Source organism: Maylandia zebra, linkage group LG17, assembly GCF_041146795.1.
Source record: "Maylandia zebra isolate NMK-2024a linkage group LG17, Mzebra_GT3a, whole genome shotgun sequence".
NCBI classification, from domain to species: Eukaryota; Metazoa; Chordata; class Actinopteri; order Cichliformes; family Cichlidae; genus Maylandia; species Maylandia zebra.
The window spans coordinates 38,992,441-39,014,475 of NC_135183.1; the positions used below are offsets into that span (position 1 = coordinate 38,992,441).

Below are 22,035 nucleotides of genomic sequence, written 5' to 3' on the forward strand. Positions count from 1 at the left end.
GGTTTACATATATGTTGGATTTATGCTGATTTCTCTCAGATTTTCTCTCAGATTTGATGAATCTCGCTGACTGAGTATATTTAGACATAATTTACTGATTGAGATTTAAAAGTAAAATCTGTACAGATAAAGCCAGGTAAGCCAGGCTACCATCAAGCTTATGAATATGTAATGCAATGCCTTACTGGAGGAGTTTAGGCTGCTGAATTCTATAATTATATTAAAATGTAGCTGCGTGACTGAGGATTAAAGTTACAGCTCTATTTACAAATGAAGCAGCCGATTGCAGCTACATGTCGTGGAGGATTTGGACGTGACTTGTGCTGTGCGGCACTAGAAGGGGAAATGTTTAAAAAAGACTGCAATGAAGAGTTTTTATTCCTGATTTAAAAGGAATGAAGTAAAACATTCCTCTCCACGTCTCCATTGTACTCTTAGCTGACCTGGCACTAGCAGTGTTTGTGGCACCGATCCAAGGAGGTGAACCTCTTGAACTTCACTCTTTTTGTGCACGTAAACACGAAAGGTGACACCTTCCCGACTATTACAGTTTGCACCCAGTGGCGTGTCTAGAAAATTTTTGTTGGGGGGGCCAGGTAGGGGCACAGATTTGGAGAAGGGTGGCAGATTTAATTGGCAGATAATGTTTAAAAAAAAAATTCTACCAACCCTTAACCATAATTCAATAATCCTATAAACCTAATAACCAAATGCACTTTTAACTCTTATTAGAATGAGATTTTAACCACTACGGTGCAAAGTTTTTAGATACTGCGTTGATAAAGTACAAGAGATACAATCAGTGCTTTGTCAGTGTTTACTCAGCATTCAAGGACATCAATATTTGCATAGTATTTTTACTGACATATAGTGCACATATGTTTTGGGCAAAAACATTTTTGAAAATTAAAATACGAACATTTGTAACAAACAATTGACAAATTAGCCAATGCCAATGCAAAACTTTATCTGCCTGTTAAAAAAAGAAGATAATCTTCTCACAAACTGGTGTTTGATTTTGAAACAGGAAAAAAGTGGAGAAACAAATGAAAAGACTAACATTTGAATAAAACCTGAAAGCAAGTAAATACTTTCTATGCTGCCTTATGGTAAACTTTGGTAATATTGATAAAGAACAACACTGGCTGATGATAAAATACAGTCAGCTGGCATGGTGACACTGCCAGTATTAAGCTGCAGGGCTGGACTGGGACAAAAAAATTGGGCATTTTTACTACAGACCGACCCACCAGGTAGTAAAGCCATAAAGACTTTGAATGAAAACAAATGCTGTTGTGACAGTGATGTACAGTCTTGTTGGTATATGTATGATTTCTATACATTTTACGTCAGATAAAAACTTTGGTTGTAAGATTTAGATAATTATTTAATAAAAACTAGGTATTTTAAATGAGAATAAGAAAGAAAAGTATTTCTTTGTGCCCCCCTCTCCCTGTTAATGCCCTACCTGGCCCCCTGGCAACACTTTGCTAGACCCGCCCCTGCACAGTTACCAGCTGTCAGCTACATAAAAAAGGATCCTGGTGTTATTTGTCTCTCAGAAACAGTTCATAACTTCAACTCATTCATGTCACCTAAAAGGTAAACCTGTTTCTCCATCACAGCTCTGATGGTTCAGTAAGGACATCTCCTGGTTTCATCTTCATGTTTCCCTCTCACCACATATCTAAACAGACATCATGACCAGCAGCTTTACAGCTGTGGCTCCAGCAAACATCAGCTGATACTAGAAATTAATATTAAATAAATTCTAACAACAGCTGATCAAGCTTAAACGTGCTGCTGTTGTTTAGCGCAATATCCGCTGGTTTCCTCTTTCTGGCGCAAAGTGGGCGATAAACAAGAGAGAAAAGCCGATCAGCTGATCATTGATCAGTTTCATGATTGAAGTAGCAACAGGAGAGGGAGGGGGAGAATGAGAGGAGAAGAGCCAGCTGTGCAGCGTAAGGACAGAATAAATCCAGCTTTGTGTCTTTTTTCCATTCTAGCTAAAGTCCGGGACAAACTGCATCTCTTCTCAGCTCAATACGAAACGTGTAATATTTTCTCTGAATGAGGGACCATTCCATTTTTAAGGAGCCGTTGGCAACTCTACTAACTAACCTTATGAATAAAATAAAGTTCACTATCAGTAACATCATAGCACCCACCCAGCTGTATAAAAACTCCGTCAAACTGGCTAGAACGCAGTACGAGTTATTGCAACTGACAGTAAAAAGTCAGCAACATGAAAATAAACTCCACCTAAACTTAGTTCATATCTGACCCAGATAGACTGCAGGTCATAACTTCTTACCTGAAGTTCAGTTCACCTGACACTCGGACTGGCGGCTGCTTCGGGGCTCTCCTCCTGCCTCCCCTTCCCTCATCCACCTGTTGCCTCTGTGGAAGCCCCGTCATAGCCACCACCAAACAACGGAGTTATTTCTACACATCGACCTGCATCTGGCCAATCCACCACCTCTCATTGTTCATGCCATTACAAAAAAAATAAAAAATAAGTCACTGGGGATATGCCCGGTATGCCCGATGGCCAGTCCAGCTATGTTAACCTGCAACCAAATCTGCAGCTCCATACAGCAATGTTACGACTTAGATTATATCTTATAACTCATAACTCTTATGTTAGCTGCCCTCAGTAGCATACTGTCTGAAATATTCCACAGCTGCAATAATTCTTTAAGTGTTATTTTTTTCCTTGGTATTCTAATTTCACCGAAGTTTACTAAACTCAACAAACTTGATATTACTTACCGGGACATTTATTCTGTCCTCATTTTCTTTCACCGAAAAATTGTTTCCTGCAGTGCCGTCTTTCGCGCTTGGCTCTCCTACCTTTGCTAACGTGATGCGCATAGCGCAGAAGCGATGCTGCATTCACTTACACTCGGATATCTGAGCGTCACCGTGAAAACATAATCGGACATTTGATATTTGATTGAATTTTATTGTTTTGCCTTTGGGGTGGCACCTGGGGTGGCCAGTCTGGTTTGGGGGGTGGCCTGTGCCCCCCCAGGCCACCCCGCTGGACACGCCATTGTTTGCACCGCTTGGATCTTGTACGCTCTAGGAAACGAATAACCAAAAATCGATTGGTTGTGAGATGAAGTGAAGTAAAAACTGCACGAGACAAAGCGTGATGTGATCTTATTCTTTTAAAAGCAAGTGTTTGCCCCCCCCCCTCCCCCCAGAAGAAACAGGACATTTTGAATTATGCCATGAATCACAAAGCATTACACTAACATGAATCATGTCTATCACAGTGTTTTTCCCGGAGTGAAATACCAAAGGTTTATTTACAAGAACTCCTTCTTTAATCCTTGTTTATTAAGGTTCGTTGAGGATAACAGTGTAACAGAGCAGCATTAAAGTAAAAATACAGGGAATAAATGAGCAGTATTTGTTTATATGGCACTATCATCTCTATACTACTATCACTATTTTACTCTATCAGCTCGACTTATTAAAAACACCAGTTTTTTTCTCCATTTATTAATTTTATCAAACGGTATTAGAACTGCTGTGAAGTATCAGTGTTATTTAATATGAGTGTTTATGTGACAGTACACTGAACACATGTGTTGGCCCCCAACTGCAAACTTTTATTCTAATTTTATATCTGACTTACTGTATAAACCTGTAAAAACTCCTCCAGCCAAATGAATGAATAAATACATAATTAAAGAGCACGTGCCAAAAATACAGCTTTTATTGAAAACAAATCCTAGCAAAAGTTTTAATTTGTATTTTTTCCCCTCTCGGTGTTATTTTCTAACTAGTGTAAACTTTTTACGGTCCCTCTTAAGCATCTACGCTGAAGCCGGTTTGTTGATGAGCTTTAAGAACTATATCGTCTAGCGGAAGACTATGCCTGCTTCCGTTTTTTTGAGCCCTTTTGTTGCTAAATGTTATTACTATGTGTCTGCTGCGAAAACATTGCTTTCTAATAATGCGTGCGTCTGGTGTGTCGCCGTGCTAAGGCAGAAAGCGCGACCTCTTGCGGTTGAAAGGCGGCGGTGTAGCGCGGCGGGCCTCATCATCGCGGCGGACCAGCGGGACAAAGCACTTGTTCAGAGACCGCTCACTGCGCCTCTGTGCCGGGGACAGACGGCTGCCACAGACGGAGAAACCACTCCAGCGCTGCTTTCAGATAGAGGTTTACTTTAAACGGAGAAACGCATTTTTCTACGGGCGCTTTAGTTTCCCAAACAGCTTCACACTTTTAAAGGAAGGAGAGTTTTGACAGGAAATAAGGGCGGCCACTGGTCAAGTTTCTATCCCCCCCCCTTCGGCGACCTCAGGTAAGATAACCGTGAGGTGGATAGAGGTAATGCAGACTGTGACTTTTTTGCCTCTAAGAAGTGAGGTAACTTTCTTTAATGTCTCATAAAGTTGTTCATACTTGCCGCTGTTACAGCGAGTGTCGGGTTTACATTCGTTACTTCGACAGGTGGGCTAACGACCCCCGAGTCCTGCTAGCTAGCTTACGCTCGGTACATAAATCTGTTTAAAACTACCAGAATCCCTCTTGTTCGAAAGAGCGCAAAACCCCGCCTGTATTGATATCACGACGAGTATTTAGTTTGACGTAAAATAAATCACGGTTAAATCCAAAGTACTTGAAGCATGTAATCAGTTAGACCGCTGTGTTACCTCAGTGATGTATGTACCCAGGTTAGCGCTTATGAATATAAATACATGTGTGTGTGAAGTTGTGCTTTGGCCATGCAAAATACTGCACACCTTACAGCGCCTTGATCTTATCATCCTTCATATTTAAAGCAGAGCTACTCTAATGGCTGATCCGACTCTTAATGCAACCTTTATTAAGACCGTGTAAGCGTTGTAGACACCGGGGGTCTGTTGCTTACCTCCTGCTTCAGTTTGCCTACTTTTTCCTCAATCAGCTGGTTATTCTGTAAAGTCATTGTTGGAGGTCCGTGTGCCTGTCTTTGTGTCTCGGTCTGGCACGGGGAGGGTTTTAAAACCACCAGGTGAAACGCGTCCCTCAAGCTTTTTTCGTGTTAGAGCATTAAAAGAAAGCTGTGATTATTCCCCACAGATTTTATGGTGCAGCTTTGTCAGTGGGTGTTTTTGAGCAGGAAGTCTTGGCTGACTCCCGTGTGAGTGTGCCAGTGGGTCGCAGCCTACATCGGGCAGGGGTCTAATAGTTTTTGACAGATGTACGGCATGTGACTGTATAACTGGAATTCCTTCATGAGCGACGGATGATAGAGACTCTGTGTTGTAGTGGTGCTCAGACTGTGGCTGGTGGGCGTCTGACGTGACCTGTGACTTCGGTCCAAGCACTGCGCTCTCTGCCCAGCCTCAAAACGAGCCAGGCAACCCAGTGTTAGACAAACACGTACTGATACTGCTGTCGGTGTTGTACTACTCCTGCTACAGTAGTTACACTGTATCCAGGCCAGTACTGGGAGAAAAGGTCCCCAATAAGTAATCCCCATGTTTTTGTGGGCTATAACAATCATTGTGCTGCAGCTACAAACATCTTTCTTGTTCATGTACAAGCTCTCAATCTGAAGTAGTAATAGTAGTAGTAGTTTTATTATTTATTTAAAACAGAGTATTTTAAGTGTGTAGTGGCTTGTTGGCTGATTTCTTCCTGAGATGACCTGAGGTGCTCAGCTTTTGCTTGTGCAATCAAGTGGAAATTTTAGGGAGAAGCAATTAAATGTGAGGTAGAAGTCACGCAGTCAGAGCTGAGTGGTGTGGACATACAGAAATTATTTTACTGCTACAATATAACCTGCATTATTACCATTGCATTAATAATATCCTACAGCACTGATATTGCATTAAAGATGTTTATTAAAGCTATTGCCACCATATTAACCTTTTTATTACATATAGTTATTTTATACACATTGCATGTTTGTGCTCATTCAGAGTTGATGCTCAGTCTATTAAAGAAGGTTTTAAGCTTTGTGAAGCGCTGTGTCTTCACAATCTATTGTGTAGGTGACTTGGAGCACAGAAGGATAAACAGCGTACACGCTTACAAACACATATAATCCTGTCAGGCCAAAGGCCCCAAATTCATTTAGCTTCTAACTGCATTTCAGTTTGCTTGGTAACAGATGACAGAAGACCAGTCAAGAAAGGACAAGCCCTCTAGACCATCTAGGCTTTAAATTTATTGCCATGTATGGAAGGTGTTATAGGAAGAGGAACTTCGGTGTCTGTTTTAGCCATCTAACATGTACCATTTACTGTAATCAATGTATTTGATCTGTAATCGACGTGAGAAGGGGCGTTAACCCCGATGTTATAAAAGCATTTTCAAGTGCATTCTTAGGAGGAGACGTGTGCTGATGTGATGCTGCAGACTTCTTCTCCTGTGTTCATTCAAACTCATTGTTTGATTGCATCTTCTGGGCCTCTGTTGGTTTGTTTCATTGCTCAACATTTATTGAGTTGGGGACAGTGGGCTGCTGTAAAAAGCTAAATTACCGATATAAACAAACGCAGTAGCAGGAACTAAACGAGCACCCAGCTGAGAATAAAGGACATGCTCATCCACCTGTACCCCCCTCTTTCTGTTTTTCTGTTTTCTGCCTCCGTCCGTGCAGGAGCAGCACAGAGGAGCCCTTGTTTGATCGTCCCCGGACACTGCCCCAATTTCTTTCTCTCTCTCTCTCTCTCCAACTTTGGTTTCATAGCAACACTGCTCCCGTGACGGGCAGCCTTGACTTCTTGCCCTCCTGCTCCTGAAACAAAGACAAGAAGTTATGGAGGGCAGGAGAGAAGCGGGGGAGAGAGTTAAGAGACAGGGCAATTGTATGGGGGTTGAAGGACACGGAGGACCGAGGGAGGGTATAATGGGAAGGTGTCTGAGATGGAGGCTCTGAGGCGAGACCTCTTCTTCCATTGTGTTCACCCGAGTCCCATAAAAGAGAGCAAGAGTTATGACACTGTGGGCAGTGCCAGGGACTGTGTCTCTCTCTGTGTGTCTAAACTTCTGAATGACTCGGCATCTTAGGCTTTTCCTTCTTTTTTTTTTTTTAATTACCAATAACCCCCCCGAAACATCTCAGCACAGAAACTGAGTAAGAAAAATGTCAAACATGCTCTTCCACCGGCTCTGTACGTGTGTCTACATGCTGTTTTAAATGAAACTTGAGATCCGGTTACACTTTATTTGTTGAATGACAATGCTAACTAATGAGTTGCAGGTGTAACGCTTTGTTATACTCGTATTTACACCACACACAGAGAGAGCACAGTTTTCAGTAACATAAAGGTAACGGAGGCCTCGAGGTCTTCTGCAGGAAAGCTGTTTACGTGCCTTTCAGTGAAACGTGTTGGCCTCCCACTCCCTGTACAGCTCGGCGTTAGAAGAATGGGGATTGTTATGTCGTAAACTGCGGCCTTGCAAATCTCTGTGTAGCAGAAAAATGTTTAGCTGGATACTGAGATGTGAAATATTCAAATTGTGGACATCGTGAGGCTAGAGACACTTCCACAGCCTGTAAAGAGGCAGAAAGGAAAGTATTGTTGTTTGGATGCTCTCCCTGTCCTGGTACTGACGTCTCCGTACTGATTCTGACTCGGCTGCTTCACAGACCTCATAACTGCGGCTATTCCTCTCATTTTTTTCTCTGTGTGTCTTTTTCTATGTGATCTGTCCAAGACGTGATTTTCTCAGCCAAACAGGAGAAAACTGGATAAACAAAGCTTAGTTGTGCCATCATAAAACGCACTCCCTTGTAAATGGTAAAACATTTACACTGTCCTCGTTTGCTAGTCACACCTAGTTTTCCCGTATCTGCTCATGTAGCGTTGCTCATATCAGTTCAGCTGAAACGCAGCTCAGGACGGCTCCTCCCGCCTGTGCGCCGTACATGTTGATCTCTCGGTTGCTGACGGACTTTTTGTGTGTTTCTCTTTACACTTTCAGACGTCTTTGAGCGATGTTTGACAAACAGCATTACGAGAGTCCGCCGGTCTACAGTCCCCCTTTCACCCCTCCACCCAACAATGGCTTTGGGCCTGCGGCGAGCTTCCATGGCCCTCAGAGCGACTACAACGTGTACCCACCTCCACCAGGATCCTACTACATGGAGGACAAGCCGCAGCACTTCTACAAATGGCTGTCACCTCCTGGGATCGTCAAAGCCATGATGGTCACAGTCATAGTGCTGTGTTTGGCGATATTCGCCTGTGTGGCTTCCACGCTCATGTGGGATATCCAGTACGGGTACGGCTCGGGAATGGGTTACTACGGTTCTGGGATGGGCTACGGCAGCGGCTACATTGGAGGCAGCTATGGCTCGGGCTACGGTGGTTACGGCGGATACGGAAACTACTACGGCTCCGGCTCCTACATTTCTCCTTACTCGGCCAAAGCTGCTATGATTGCCATGGCAGCCATTAACTTCGTAGGAGCACTGGCCTTCTTCATTGCCAGCTTCTCTAAAACCAACGCAGTCCGCAGCAGAAAGTACTTCCTGGCTGTCTTGATATCCAGCGTTTTGATGGCTGCCCTGCAGGTAAAACTGCTTTTAATTTCCCATGTGCTCTTTTTTTATTAACACACACAGAGAGGAGTGCAAGTACTTTGGTGAATGATCTTCTGAAAGCATAATATTCATGTGAAAATTATGTTTCTCAACACTTTATTTGTCTCCTCAGTGTTTGCCAGGTTGTGCTATCATAACACTGTAAAATATGGGAGTGGCAAATAATCAGTAAAGCAAAGAAGTCTCGACAAATTCAAACTAGACAAGGTACAAAACTAAATAAAAACACCTTTGCTGGACAGTTTTAAAGCTGTAAATATATTTTTACTAATTTTCTGGAGATAATAGAAGAGAACCTTCATCTGATGGAGCGAACTCTGACTCTGTGCTTCTGCATCACTGAGGAGACTGAAACACAGGAGCCCTGTACTTTAAATAAGTCAATTATTTACAAAAGCTAGCATAACACGGTGAATAATGTACCTGAGCACTCAAAGTGCTTTACACAGCATGCCTCATTCACACAGGTGCTTTCTGTGTAGCGTTCACACACATTTACACTCCGATGGATGCAGAGAGCAACTTGAGGTCAGTATCAAGGATATTTGGCATGCAGACTGCAGCAGCCAGGGATCAAACCACCAACCTTCCAGTTATTCGATGACCCGCTCTGCCTCCTGAGCTACAGCCACCCCAACGTGACCAGAGCTCCCTCATAAACCTCCCATTTAGGACAAAACCTTTTGTAGTCGTTCTCATCAGCTGTTTGACAAAAATCCCCAACTCCCCTGCCGAAAGAGCTCAACTTTATCATCATGCAGCTAAAATAATTTTAGCTCAAGACATATACTTAAACTGTTGTTGCACAGACAGTAAAGCTTAAAGGGAAATTAATTTACAGTCATCACTGAATCTCTCACACACACACACACACACACACACACACACACACACACCATGTTTTCATATCTTTGTGGGGACATGTCATTAACACAATGCTTTCCCTAGCCCCTGACCCTAACCCTGACCCTGAGCCTGACCCTGACCCTGAGCCTGACCCTGAGCCTGAGCCTAACCTAACTGTAACCCTGACTCGAAAACCACATTTTGAGCCTCAAAAATGTCTTCAGACTCGTGGGGATTTTGGTCCCCACAAAAATATGAATAGAGGGAAACACAAACAGATCGTTTAGCTTCTGAGTTTAAGTTTGTAATATTGGGCCTGTAGACGGTGTCATTGTCCACTGCAAACAGCTGATAGTTGTTGTGGTACCGAGCTCAGTGATGTAATGATATAATAAGTCACATGCACAGATACGTACATGGACAGCAAGCATGTCTGTGAGAGCTCTGCTCTTTCAGGTTAATTCAGGTGGATAGTAAACTGGAACTCCATTAGGATAATAAAGTGTATTTTTAACATAATCATATCATCATCAGTATTTTCCTGCAAGCTTCCCATCTCACACCTACGCCGACAGTCAAAACTGGGAACGCCTTTCTTTGTTATGAATAGTATTTAAATTTGGATGTTTTCTAAAACCCGAAATACCAGAAACATAATTTGAAGCCGAATACTTCTACTCTTCGCTCTGTTGGACCGCTGCATACAGATGTTAATCCAGCACACCATTACGTTTATTGAGCTCAGTGTACAGAGCACGACTCTGGAGCCAGTGTGAAAAGAGAGAGTCTGACTTTCTGTGCTGACCTGGAAGCTTTCACTGTGATGATTCATTCATTTACTGTTAACATAAATGTTTGTTTTTTAAAAATGATTCCACTTGATTTGACTATTAAATACATACTTATGAAAGCCAGAGAGCCAGTGAACATTTGTTAGTCCAACGTGGAAGGTGTCTGTCTCCTCCTTGTACTGTGGCCTTTGGACTCACAATGTGTTCTCCACACATGTGATAAGATTGCTGCTGACTGTTTGCCATCATGTAATCTGATGCTGCTGCCTCTGAAACGCCTCTTTCACTAATCAGCCCTCAGATGTCACATGTGTCTTTACTTTTCTGTGTCTTTCAGGGCATCATAAACATCGTCTACATCGTGGGGGTAAACCCCATGGCCCAGAGCTCCTCCAGTATGATGTACAATCCAATGCTCATGATGTGCCAGAATCTTTACCAGACCAGTTACTCGCAGATGGGAGGAGTGGGAGGCTTCCCCATGTACAACCAGTACCTGTACCATTACTGCTTTGTGGACCCACAGGAGGTCTGTAGCTATATTAAATGAAGGATTTGTTTCCAGGATTATTTAATGATGACGCTGCCCGATGAACCTGTTTATTCTGAAATGGTAAAAAGTCTGCGAGAGGTTTTCTTGATTGATTTGTTTTTTGATTATTTCTGTGTTTATCAGCCGTTTATTAAAAGTGAAAATGGTAACGACTTCAGTTGTTTTCTGTTATCTGCTTGTTAAAACCTGTTCAAACTGTGGTGTAAGTGAGATTTCCTTCTCACATTAGTTCTGTGCAGCACTGTGACTCGTAATGTTGCCACACATTTGTACTTTTTGTACCGGGATAAACCAACTTTATCTCGGCGCTTATCTCTTTCGTGATGTACTCAGACTCATATTCTTGTCGTTACCAGGGAATTGCAATGGCATGTGGATTCCTGGTTGTCATCGCCTTGAGTGTTGCTGCTTTCTTCGCTCAGAGGACAAGAGGGAAGATCTGGCGCTACGGCAAACCGAATATTTACTGGGAAGAGCCTCTTGTTGGTGGGAAGGCCTCAGAGGGCAGAGATGTAGAGGACTGGGTAAGAGACAACAGGATGGCGGACACAGTTTAATAAGGTTTAAATGGAGGATTTAAAAAACTAAATCACATTTCCTTCCTGCATTCCTGCATTTCCTTTGCCCCAAACTAGCCTAGAGTCTATGCATGCAGAGCTTGGAGTCAAGTGAGCAGGGTCACGCAGAGTTTAAATCCAGCCTCAGGTGGAGCACAGTAATCACGACAGATTTGATAAGATGATGAAATGCTCAACCACAGCGGGGTTTGTTTTGTGTCTTTTGCATAAACGATTAAGCCGACTTGCTTTACCTCTCTGTCACAAATAATGTGATTTGTTGCTAAATGGCAGCGAAGTAGGTGAGCAGGCAGCTGCCAGTGAGGTAATCTTCTTGTGTAGATAGTCATCAGTGATAATGACAGGTAGGCGATTGTGGTGACCTGTAAATAGCCAAGCAGAGACTTGCACATACCCTATTTTAGTCTGTTGATTACCCCTGCTGTTTGTAACATATAACTTGCGTCGAGAGACAGTTGATTGGTGTTGATCGCCAGTTTACTTCTCTCATATGCTTTTATTGCCTGGCTTTATGAGTTCACAGTCCGAGAGGAGTTTCATGTGTGATGTTGTGAAAGGTTCAGCAGGGAAACAGTAACGCTAACGCTAACGTTTCCTCTGACCGAGTCACTTTGTTCAGGGTCAGGATGATAGCAATCGGTGATTGTTTGCAAATGGCCTACAACCTGGTTTCAGTCTGAATAATCATTAACCACCCGAGGAGATGGTAAGCAGGCAGGTGGTTTGCCTCTGTGTTTTTCTAAAAGTCAACAGCCTTTCAGTCATGTAGGACCAGGAACTGAAATGTGGGAGCGCTGTGTAAGAGATTTAATTATAGTTCGTAACCTGCCGTAACAGGATAGTCTGATGAATTAAGGATGCAGAGAAACGTGCACTTTTATCTAAGAAATGTTTTCAGTCACGTAATGTACTGCAGGTTTCCGGCACAGCACCTCATCACACTAATGGTCTTTATTTCCTGTTCCCATCTAGTGTTTGTTCAAACATCATCCACTCGAATGTCAGAAACGCAGATAAATATACAAACATGGCACATAGCAGATACGTGCCAGCTACAAAAGAAAGAAACCCAGATTAATTATGATTAAACAGGGCACAGTGGTTCACACTGTTGCCTCATAGCGAGAAGGTCCTGGGTTCAATTCCACCATCAGGCCTTTCTGTGTGGCGTTTGCATGTTCTCCGCTGCATCCTCACTCTCGCCCTAAGACAGCCGACGCAGGCCGCACAACCAAAACTAAGACTGCTACATTCTCGCCTAATATCATTTGATTACACCGGTGTGTCGAAGGACGCTGGGAGTCACAGTGTAGCTCTTGCAAAGATACCTGAAGTTCCACCAAACAGACGTGTTGTACTGGTGAATGATATAGAGCCGTTTGTTGTTGAAAGAGCTCGTCCTTCCCGACAGTGTAACATAGCGCGCAGAGGTGTACAGGCAGGGCGGAGTGAATGAGAAGAGCCCACAGTGACTAGCACTGCTGCCTAATAATGGAGCACAGTGAAGTCATCAAGCTTGTTGCAGGAGCAGTAATGAAGTCTCTTCACTAGAACAAATTTCTCCGAGAAGTCAAAACACCAAAGTATATTTTTAGTCACAGAAGAGTTTGTACAGTCAGAAAGATGAATCTTAGAGGATTTAATGATCAGTGGGAGCAGATAATTATACGTTTACAACATATATGATCTGTAGTCTGTGCGTCAAACTTCCTGCATGAAGACTGCGCTCTACATGAAGCACATCGGCCAGCGTGTGCCAGTGGCTTTCTCCTGTCCTTACGTTCATTATATTACTATCATTATGATGATCACAGCCAGTCACATTCACACTGCAGGCTTTTTTTATTACTTTGTTGACACACTACCTGCGTCTCTGCCACAGAATGAGTCATCGGCCTCGTTTGGCTCCTTTAAGCACCAGGCGAGTGACAGTCTAAGGCTGTGGTCGGTCTGAGATTGGACCCGTCTCTGTTGTTGAGCTCAGGGAGGCCTGGCTCGCTCTGATGACCTCACACACAAGCTGCATTCAGCTGGCCCGAGGTGGTGCGCTGCATTGTGTGTGCTGCATGAGGTCATCAGAGTCGGTTCCTGCAGGGCTGTCTGCAGCATCCTGAGCTGCTTCACAGTTAGAAAATGTTCTGTCAGGACATTAAGCAGCGTGAACTCAACATTATAATGAGAAAATATTGGTGAGTTGGAGAGCAAAGAATCGGTTACTCTTCCACATTTTCACCTCGTGTCTGAGTAGTTAAATCTCTGATTAGTCACTGCTCTAACAAGTTTCTGTAAAGACCATCATCTCTACTTAATTACCTCAAATAAAAGGTTTATAAAGTTATGCAAGCCGACCTTTCCCGGCTGACACAGACACATCTCCTGATTTTCTGCTTTTAAGCCTTAAGAGTCTCCATCAAGACTCTGTTTCTTTGTCTATGCCCCCTAATTCCTTCCTTTGTTGACATGCACTTATGCCTCATTTATACTGCTGCTCCATGGGTCAGCGCCTCCTCATCAACATCCAACATTGCCTGCGAGACATTTTTTTAATCTTCCTGTCAATCTTTGCCTCCTGGCTTTGCTTCAGCAGGCCCAGCACTCTCAGACATTCTTACTGTGCTTGCGCTCACAGCCGCTGTGCTTCTCACTGAGAGGACATTGTTGAGATTCTTCCAACAGGATTCTCCTGCAGCTGCACGAAGCCCTGCTCGCCCCCACCCAAGCGCTCCACCCAGTGTGATTATTGTTTTTTAGGGGCAAGGCTGATGTTTAGCTCTCAGGAATTTAGCGATGTACCACCTAGAGAGCGGAAAACCTGGTCGATGTTATCACAGGAGTAGAGCTGTGTACGGTGGTTGGTTAGTAAACCCTCGGTGCGAGGTAGTAGAGATAGTAGAGCGCGTTTCAAGGCCTTTGTTCGCAGGTCTAATCATTGATACACTTAGTGGCTTAAACACTGACCGACCCTGAGGCCTTCACTGTGAGGAAAGCCGTCATGCTGTCACCTGACCTCACAGGAAGGACTTGGAAATACAGGGAAACGTTTCGACTCCTTTTGTTTAACGACAGACAGGAAGGGCAGATCCGTTCCAGGTGTCCGTGAAGATGTGAGAGAGTAGAAAGAAGTGAAGCATTGCTGTGTATGTCATTCACTGCTTTAGGTTTTAAGGATCAGAAACAGGCGTCAGTAAAACAAACAGTATTTTATTGCAGTCTGAAAGAATTGGTTTATTTTTGGTTAGGCTTAGTTTTGATTTATAATTCACCTCCTGTAGCTCTCCTTTGTTTTTGCTCTCCTGAGCTTTTCGTGCACTGCGAGCCGAACTGCTCAGTGTGGAGTTGGATTGCAAAGTGCAATTTTATGCCTGACTGCTCACTCAGACTTAAAGTACTAATTACTAAACTTTTTCCTTCATCTCGTTCTCTGTGTCTTTAAAAGCCATCATTGAAGCCAACGCTTTCCTTTATCACTTTCTACTTTAGTATATTTCACTGCTTCAAAGCTTTTGCTAAGTAGAACTAGTAAATATTACGAATGGCACAAAACAAATTCCCAGTAGATGGTTTTGGTGCATCCGATGTGTCAGAGGAGAAACGAGGCCGTGTGCTGGTCTGGTCTTTGAGTGCGTCAGCTGTTTGTTTGCATCTGCTGAACCTGCTCTCTCTGCTTTTTCCGTCCTGCTGAAGGTGAACAATGTGGAGGAAAGCCGGAGTGTTCAGGATGCCCCGACCCTGCTGGTGTCAGAGAAGGGAGGCGGGCCGCTTAACGCCTCAGTTAACAGCGTCGTCTCCTACCCCCCACCCAAGGTGGAGAGCAGCTCCTACAATGACGATGCGTACGACAACAATGAGTAGGTGGTTCACTTTTCTTTGAATACTTATCTCAACACCGTGAGCTTGCAGATATTTGTCTGGCGTGTATAGTATATACTCTGTATTATTATTATTGTAGATTGTTATTCTTTTCACACAGTCCCAGAACCACAGAACTGTTTCGTGCTTCCTGATTTGTGTCACTTCAGTCAGCTGTGTGAGATCACTAATAAGAACACACACTTTACCCTGAGCTCAGGACTTATCATTGAACATATTTATTGTATCAGAGGAAGAGAAAAGAAATAGATTGTTACAAAATATCTTTGCCACAGATTCTTTGGCTCAATGATGCAGAATTAATCTGTTTATATTTTCCTCTTCACATACATATATATGTGTATATATATATGTATATGTATGTGTATATATATATGACTGTGCTGTTAACAGCACAGTCATATATATATACACATACATATACATATATATATACACATATATATATATGTATATGTATGTGTATATATATATGACTGTGCTGTTAACAGCACAGTCATATATATATACACATATATATATATGTATATGTATGTGTATATATATATGACTGTGCTGTTAACAGCACAAAATACACACACTTTACGCTGAGTCGATGTGGTTCAAAGTGCAGATTTTCCTCACAAGGCAAACAGAACCTGTGTTTGATAAGCAGCAGAGATGCAGTGTGCACAGTTGTTTTTTAGGAGCTTGTAATATCTGTGCCATTGGATTTGGATTCCTCCACAAATCCCCACAAACCCATAAAATTGAATGTCTCTCTCGTTCTCATTATTAAAGAGCTGTAGCTGCTTCCTGGTCACTGAGAGCCTCCATACGGCACAGAGTCAGATTGTAGATATGAGCAGCAATAATCATAAATGGGTTAGTAAAGGTCTACCTTTGCCTTCCTCCATATGGCGTCTGCCCGGGGCATTTAGGAGCACTCTTTTATTATTGTGATTATAATGTCGTTAGAGCTTTTTAATCTTTGGTTAAATATTTTTAAAATGTTCGACTACACCTTTCTGCACTGTGAAAACTAAAAAAGCTAAAGGAAGCTGAGGGAAAAGGAAACAGGGTGGCAGCACACGCGATCGTCTTTTTTGCAGTAACTCTGGGTCATATTGCACGATGAACAGTCTGCTTTTTTAAATCTTAGCCTCATAATGCAAAGTTCCCTCCCCAAATCTCTTTTACATGTAATTCCAGTCTAGCTGCATAATGTAAGAAAGTAGTATCGATCATTAAATCAGAGATCAACATGGAAAAACTCTGCTGACGTTATCGATTGGTTTTGTCTGTTTCATGTGCTCCTATCTGCAGCGTCAAGCACGTTATGGTTTAAACGCTGCTGATCTTTTCCATGTGTGGGATGATGTTTGCCATTACTGTTTCCCAAACTGATGAAAAACACAAATGCAAAAATCTCCTTGGTGAAAAACAAAAAGCTCCGAGCTCTAAGCTCTTCTAAACTTATAATCATTACCCCCTCGGGGGGGTAAGCCCGTGAAAGAAGAAGCCGCGTTCTCATGTCTTTTTTCTGCAGGTACTCTGAACGGACAAACAGCCGACCATTGGTCACAGCACACCTCACTCAACAGAGCCATGATGTGGACATTTTCTTCCACAGCAGGGGGACCAGCTCGAGCCCCTCAGAAGAGACGGGCGGAGGCCGCAAACCCTCCGCAAACAGGGGCAAGAGGCGCAGACGTAACCCAGAACTGGACGAGTCTCAGTATGACACGGAGTACACCACAGGAGGAGAGACGGGCAATGAACTGGATGCAGAAGAATTGGAGAGGTGAGAAATAATCTTCCACTTTATCTGTGAGCTGCTCACTCACAGTCTGGATTAGAGAAGAAAATGTCATTAGGCAAAAAACTCAGGATGGGGATTGCAGCCGAATGCTGTCGTGCCCTCGGGACCTGACCTATATTCTCTGACACGACTTAATTCCTAAGCTCAGAAGACCATGCACAGTACCTTCATTTAGGGAAAGTGCAGGGAGAACATCTCTTGATTTGAAACATGTACGTTTAAAATGGTAAAGTTACAGACACTCAAAGGACGAGAGGCCACGGCGTTTCCCTCGCTCTGTCCAGGAGAGCAGTTAATCCTCTAAAGCATGCCGCCTCACATGAGCTGTACTCGGCCATAATTAGAGAAGTGGGACAAAGGTACAAGGTCCATTATAGAGACAGGAAATTTACACTGTGCATGGTTACATTTATTCACACTTTCAGTATCCCAGAGGGAGACATTTAAAGTTGAACTCGCCACAGCTGAACTTTCAGTGTTTCTGTGCTGAAGGAATATCAGTCATTCTTTTATGCTGGCTTTGATCACTTGGCCTGGACGCTGAGCAGCAGCTCACCTTTTGCATGAAAGAAAGGGCGTGAGCGCTTTACACCTTTAATGGCCTTAGGGCTGCCACAAACGATTATTTTGATAGTCGACTAGTCACCGATTATTTTTTGCGATTACTCGATTAATCAGATCATCATCCATTGGACGTAAAACTACAGCTTATTGCACCAGCAGCATCTGCTCTTATATAACTATCATTAGCTTACAGCTTTAAGTGTTTAAGGTCTGTGCTAACTAAAAATAAAGACAAGATGATAGTTTATTAAATTTTAATGAAATTTGCAGATTGTCTCGGTGAAGTTTAATAAACTCCTTGCTATCTAAAATATAACAGGACACCGGAGTAAATTCTCGAGCATCTCACACTTCTGATAATCAGCTGTCTGCTTGACGTTTATTCAGCTGTGTAAAAACTATAACTTTAATCTCAGCCAAACCGATTTACTCAGGAACAAATAAAACACTGAAAAAAGCCAAACAATAACATTTTTAAGTTATCTAAGTGACTCATATATCATGTTTAACCTGAGTAGCGAAAGACGGCGGTGGGTTTGAAAACGATTTGCCAGGAGTCCGGTGTTCTCACGGCTCTAGTGACCTTGCCCCCGGCTAGCTAACGAGCTAGTGGGTAACAGACGTCTCCGAAAACGTCGGAGCGCTTTTGAAAATATGTGGTGTCCTGATAAACTGAGCAGATATTTGAGGTTTACACAGCTACATTCTCGCCTGAAAATATGTTAAACGTTTATTTTGTGACCCAGAAAGAATAATAAGAGTAATATTAAAACTAACTAGCTGCCGCCATTGTTATAAACTGAGCTGGCCCGCGCTATGAATTCTGGGACACAGCTTCTTCTTCTTCGGGGTTTAACGGCAGCTGGTATCCTTGTACATGCAGTGCTGCCATCTTCTGTTTCAGTCCGTTATTACACTCTTAAATCCTGCTACTGATTCCTGCGTCTTTCAGGATCTTACAAAGCTTCAAACGACGCGTCGACTATTAAATCAGTCGTCGACGATTTTGATAGTCGACTAATCGTGGCAGCCCTAATTGGTCTCCTGATGCTGGCTCTGTTTCAGGATCCAGTTTAAAATGTCAGCACTTGTCTTAATGGTTTGGCGGCACCTTATTAAACTATCACGACACTGAGGTCTGTGAGCCAGCTGCTCTTGGATATTCCTAGATCCAGATTCAGTTCTAGTTGAGCTGGATTTTATTATAGAAAAAGCATTGTTTTACTTAGTTTTATTTAATGATTTTTAGCGTATATTTGCAGTTGATTTAGTGACTGTTATTATGGTGCATATGCTTATAAGCTGGTTGTTTTAAATGTGCTGTAGAAGTAAACGTTTACTTGACTGATGGAGTTGATAACTCTGCATTTTGATTGGTCGAGATTTATTTGCAATGCTGATGTTTGTCTTTCTTTCCTTTGCTGTCTCTCCATCACTCATTCCTCTGCACCACCTGCCTCCCTTCATTCTTTTCCTCCAGCATGTACCCAGAGATAACATCGGATGATCAGCGACACGATTATAAGAGAGAGTTTGACGCCGACCTTCGGGAGTACAAGCGGCTGTGTGCTGAGATGGACGACATTAACGACCAGTTGAACAAGCTCAGCCGGCAGCTGGACACGCTGGACGACACCTCAGCCAAATACCAGGTGAGATGAAACCTCTCCTCAGAAAGTCACGACACGGCTGAGCTGCACGAGCCTGGACACGGAAAGGACACTAAAGCAGGATCATAGAGAAGCTCCCTCTCAGTGGAACTCATTTCACATAATAAATCATCGAATTTCCCAGAGGAACCCACCCGAGGGATTAATAAAGTTCTATCTTATCTTAAATACAATCCTGGATCTGCAAAGACGACAAAACAAACATTTACATTTGTTCTATATTTGACGTATTTATTGTGTTTGTCACTTAAAAAACTGCGATGATAAAGTCCGCCTTGGTACCTACTCGGATCGACTCGCCAAAGTTTTCAGGGTTTTCCATCAGGTCATCGTACCTGCGATCCGAGCAGGTACTAAAATGTGATGTCGTCAGACTGCACGCCACTGATTGGCTGGTCAGTGGCGTTATTTGCAGAGTCACGAGTTGCGTTCCCCGAGCGTGACGAGGAGCCACACAGACTAACCCGGAGTTTATATCGTCGCCTCAACGTTCGTGACGCATACTAATTACGCAGTCGGATGCGTTGCTATAACAACGATCATGCACATTAGCTGGTTTTCAGTTGTAATGGAAAACCAGTCGATCCGAGTAGATACTAATGGAAAAGCGTCTATATTAAGCTCCGAGAGTCACACGCAGGAGCTTTTTCCATCATTGCTCGTTGGCTTTTAGAAGCTGATCGGTCCCCCGCTGTTATAAATATACTAACCTTTCTGAGAATTGTTACAGGGAGTTATGCTAATATCAGAGTTTTCCATTAACTGTCAGTTTTTGTACAGTTCATTTCTCGGATCACAACTCCAACCTGTCTGACTTTGTAGAGTCTCTCGACTTGGCCTTTATCGAGGGTGAAGAGTGACTCAGAGCCACTGTGTTAAAAAAGTCATTGCTTATTAAGCTCTCTGTGCATAAAAGACACAAAATTTGAGCTTTAATGTTTCCTTTGTGTATGACGATCACACCAAACCTTATAACCTCTGTGTTATTCCCCAGATTGTAGCTGAGGAATATAACCAGCTGAAGGACCTGAAGCAGGTGAGGAGACATATCAGGCATTTTTTATTAACTCACCTAAAACAAACATTATTTATTATTATTAAAGACCTTTGACCCAAACCTGTGTGGAGTTTCTGTTTTAACGGGCTTTTCTGTGCTGCGTCTGCAGACGTCCGACTACCAGGCTAAGAAGACAGAGTGCCGCCGGCTGAGACACAAACTGTTCCACATCAAACGCATGGTGAAGGACTATGACAAGAACCACTGAGCACCCACTCTCCCCACAGCACACGATACACTCCAACATGCCACAAAGACTCTGTGACCTGCTGAGACCAAAGTTAAAGGACACACTCACGCTCACACACACACGGGGAACACGCTGCAAGTTTAATGATCTACTGTAAACAAATAATCGCTGATTTTGGGAGAGAATGAGGGGAGGAGCCTCCGGCCTGTTTGGCCTCAGTGCTTGCAGGGTACGGCTACTCCTGAGGATCAAAGGCTGCGGTTGGAGAGAGGCGGTTTGAAGGTCACCTAACAATTAGTCGCCCGAGGTAACGCTTTGCTCGCTTTTCTGCGTTTGCTCTCCGATAGGCGACTTTTCTTTGTTTTTTCCTCCACAGATAAGAGTCGGTGATGTTGTAGGTGAGCAAACACGCAGCCTCTGTGTGGCCGACGAACATTAGCTGAGGGTTTCTCACGTCGGCGTTCGTAACGACCTTAAATGTGGCTGAACTTAACAGCTTTCTTTTACCGTTTTTTTGCTTTTGTCGACACTGAGATTTTTATATTTTTTTACAGATGTTGTGACACCAAAACTGGCCAACAGGCTGTGTGTGGCAGTGTTGTATTGTGCGTTCTTTTAACGAGTCGTGCTCTTTGTATATATCAGAACAAATTTACAGTTGGTCTCTAAAACCTGGAGATTCATTCGTGCTTGTACATACTGTAGGCTCATAGTTGTGTGTTTAAACTATGCAAATTAGTCAAATTAACCACAGTGTCTGTATGTTTTCATCACACTCCTGAAAAACCCGCCTCGCTGTTTCTGTCGATAAGCTGAACTCATTTGATTCTTTGCCAATGAAAACGAGCTTTAATCCTCAGCGTTTGTGAAAATCTACTGTACACCTTAAATTCATGTAGACTCGCTTGTGATTCGTCTTGCATTTGTATTTTTATGAAGAACATTGTTGTCATTTTAAAAACCATTTGCGAGCCATTTATTTTTGTAAGAATTTATTTTCTTTGACGCTATTATAAAAAGACCATTTTTGTAACTGTGTACCTCCATAAATGATGTTGTCTAAAAAGTATTGAATTTAGTGAATAATAAACATTTCTAATTCTCTATTTGCTCTGGAGTGCATGTGCAGCGAGTTGCCAGCAGGGGGAGCAGGAGCGCTGCTGATGCAGCAGTCAGTGAGACTAATGTGAGCTAATACTGCCCTCTGGTGGTGCGTTTCTGTACTTCCCTGCTTCAGGTTTTAGTCAGATTTTTATTTCTGTTTCAAACTTTTCTCCACTTCTCTGCCGCCTGCTGGAAATCAGCTTCTGGCCCAATTGATCCTAATCCGTTCCTATCATAAAGATTGGCTGTTGATCCATCAACAATCCTTCAGTTTCAATATTTTTACCTTGTGACACGGCGCTCCAGCATGCTGGAAATTGCTTAGGCTACGTTCACACTGCAGGTCTTAATGCTCAATTCTGATTTTTTGATCAAATCTGATTTTTTTTGTCTGCTCGTTCACACGATAAATAAAATGCGACAGCAAACGCGCTCTATTGTGAACGCTCA

The 22,035-nt window shown here is 43.0% G+C and overlaps 1 protein-coding gene across 2 annotated transcripts; it reads left to right on the plus strand.

Annotated features, from left to right (window-relative positions):
* The first annotated feature begins 4,082 nt into the window (after positions 1-4,082).
* Positions 4,083-21,585, plus strand: si:ch73-61d6.3 (occludin). 2 transcript variants are annotated; one of them, XM_076876028.1, is made up of 9 exons: positions 4,083-4,322; positions 7,940-8,531; positions 10,536-10,727; positions 11,108-11,275; positions 15,014-15,177; positions 16,812-16,982; positions 19,045-19,216; positions 20,229-20,270; positions 20,401-21,585. In XM_076876028.1, exons 2-9 carry the CDS (start codon positions 7,953-7,955, stop codon positions 20,497-20,499), a joined length of 1,587 nt encoding a protein of 528 aa, XP_076732143.1. In that variant the 5' UTR covers positions 4,083-4,322; positions 7,940-7,952; the 3' UTR covers positions 20,500-21,585. The 2 variants fall into 2 exon arrangements, with proteins under 2 accessions (XP_076732143.1, XP_004553842.2); XM_004553785.3 differs by having other exon boundaries at positions 4,085-4,322; positions 16,728-16,982.
* Positions 21,586-22,035: the final 450 nt, after the last annotated feature.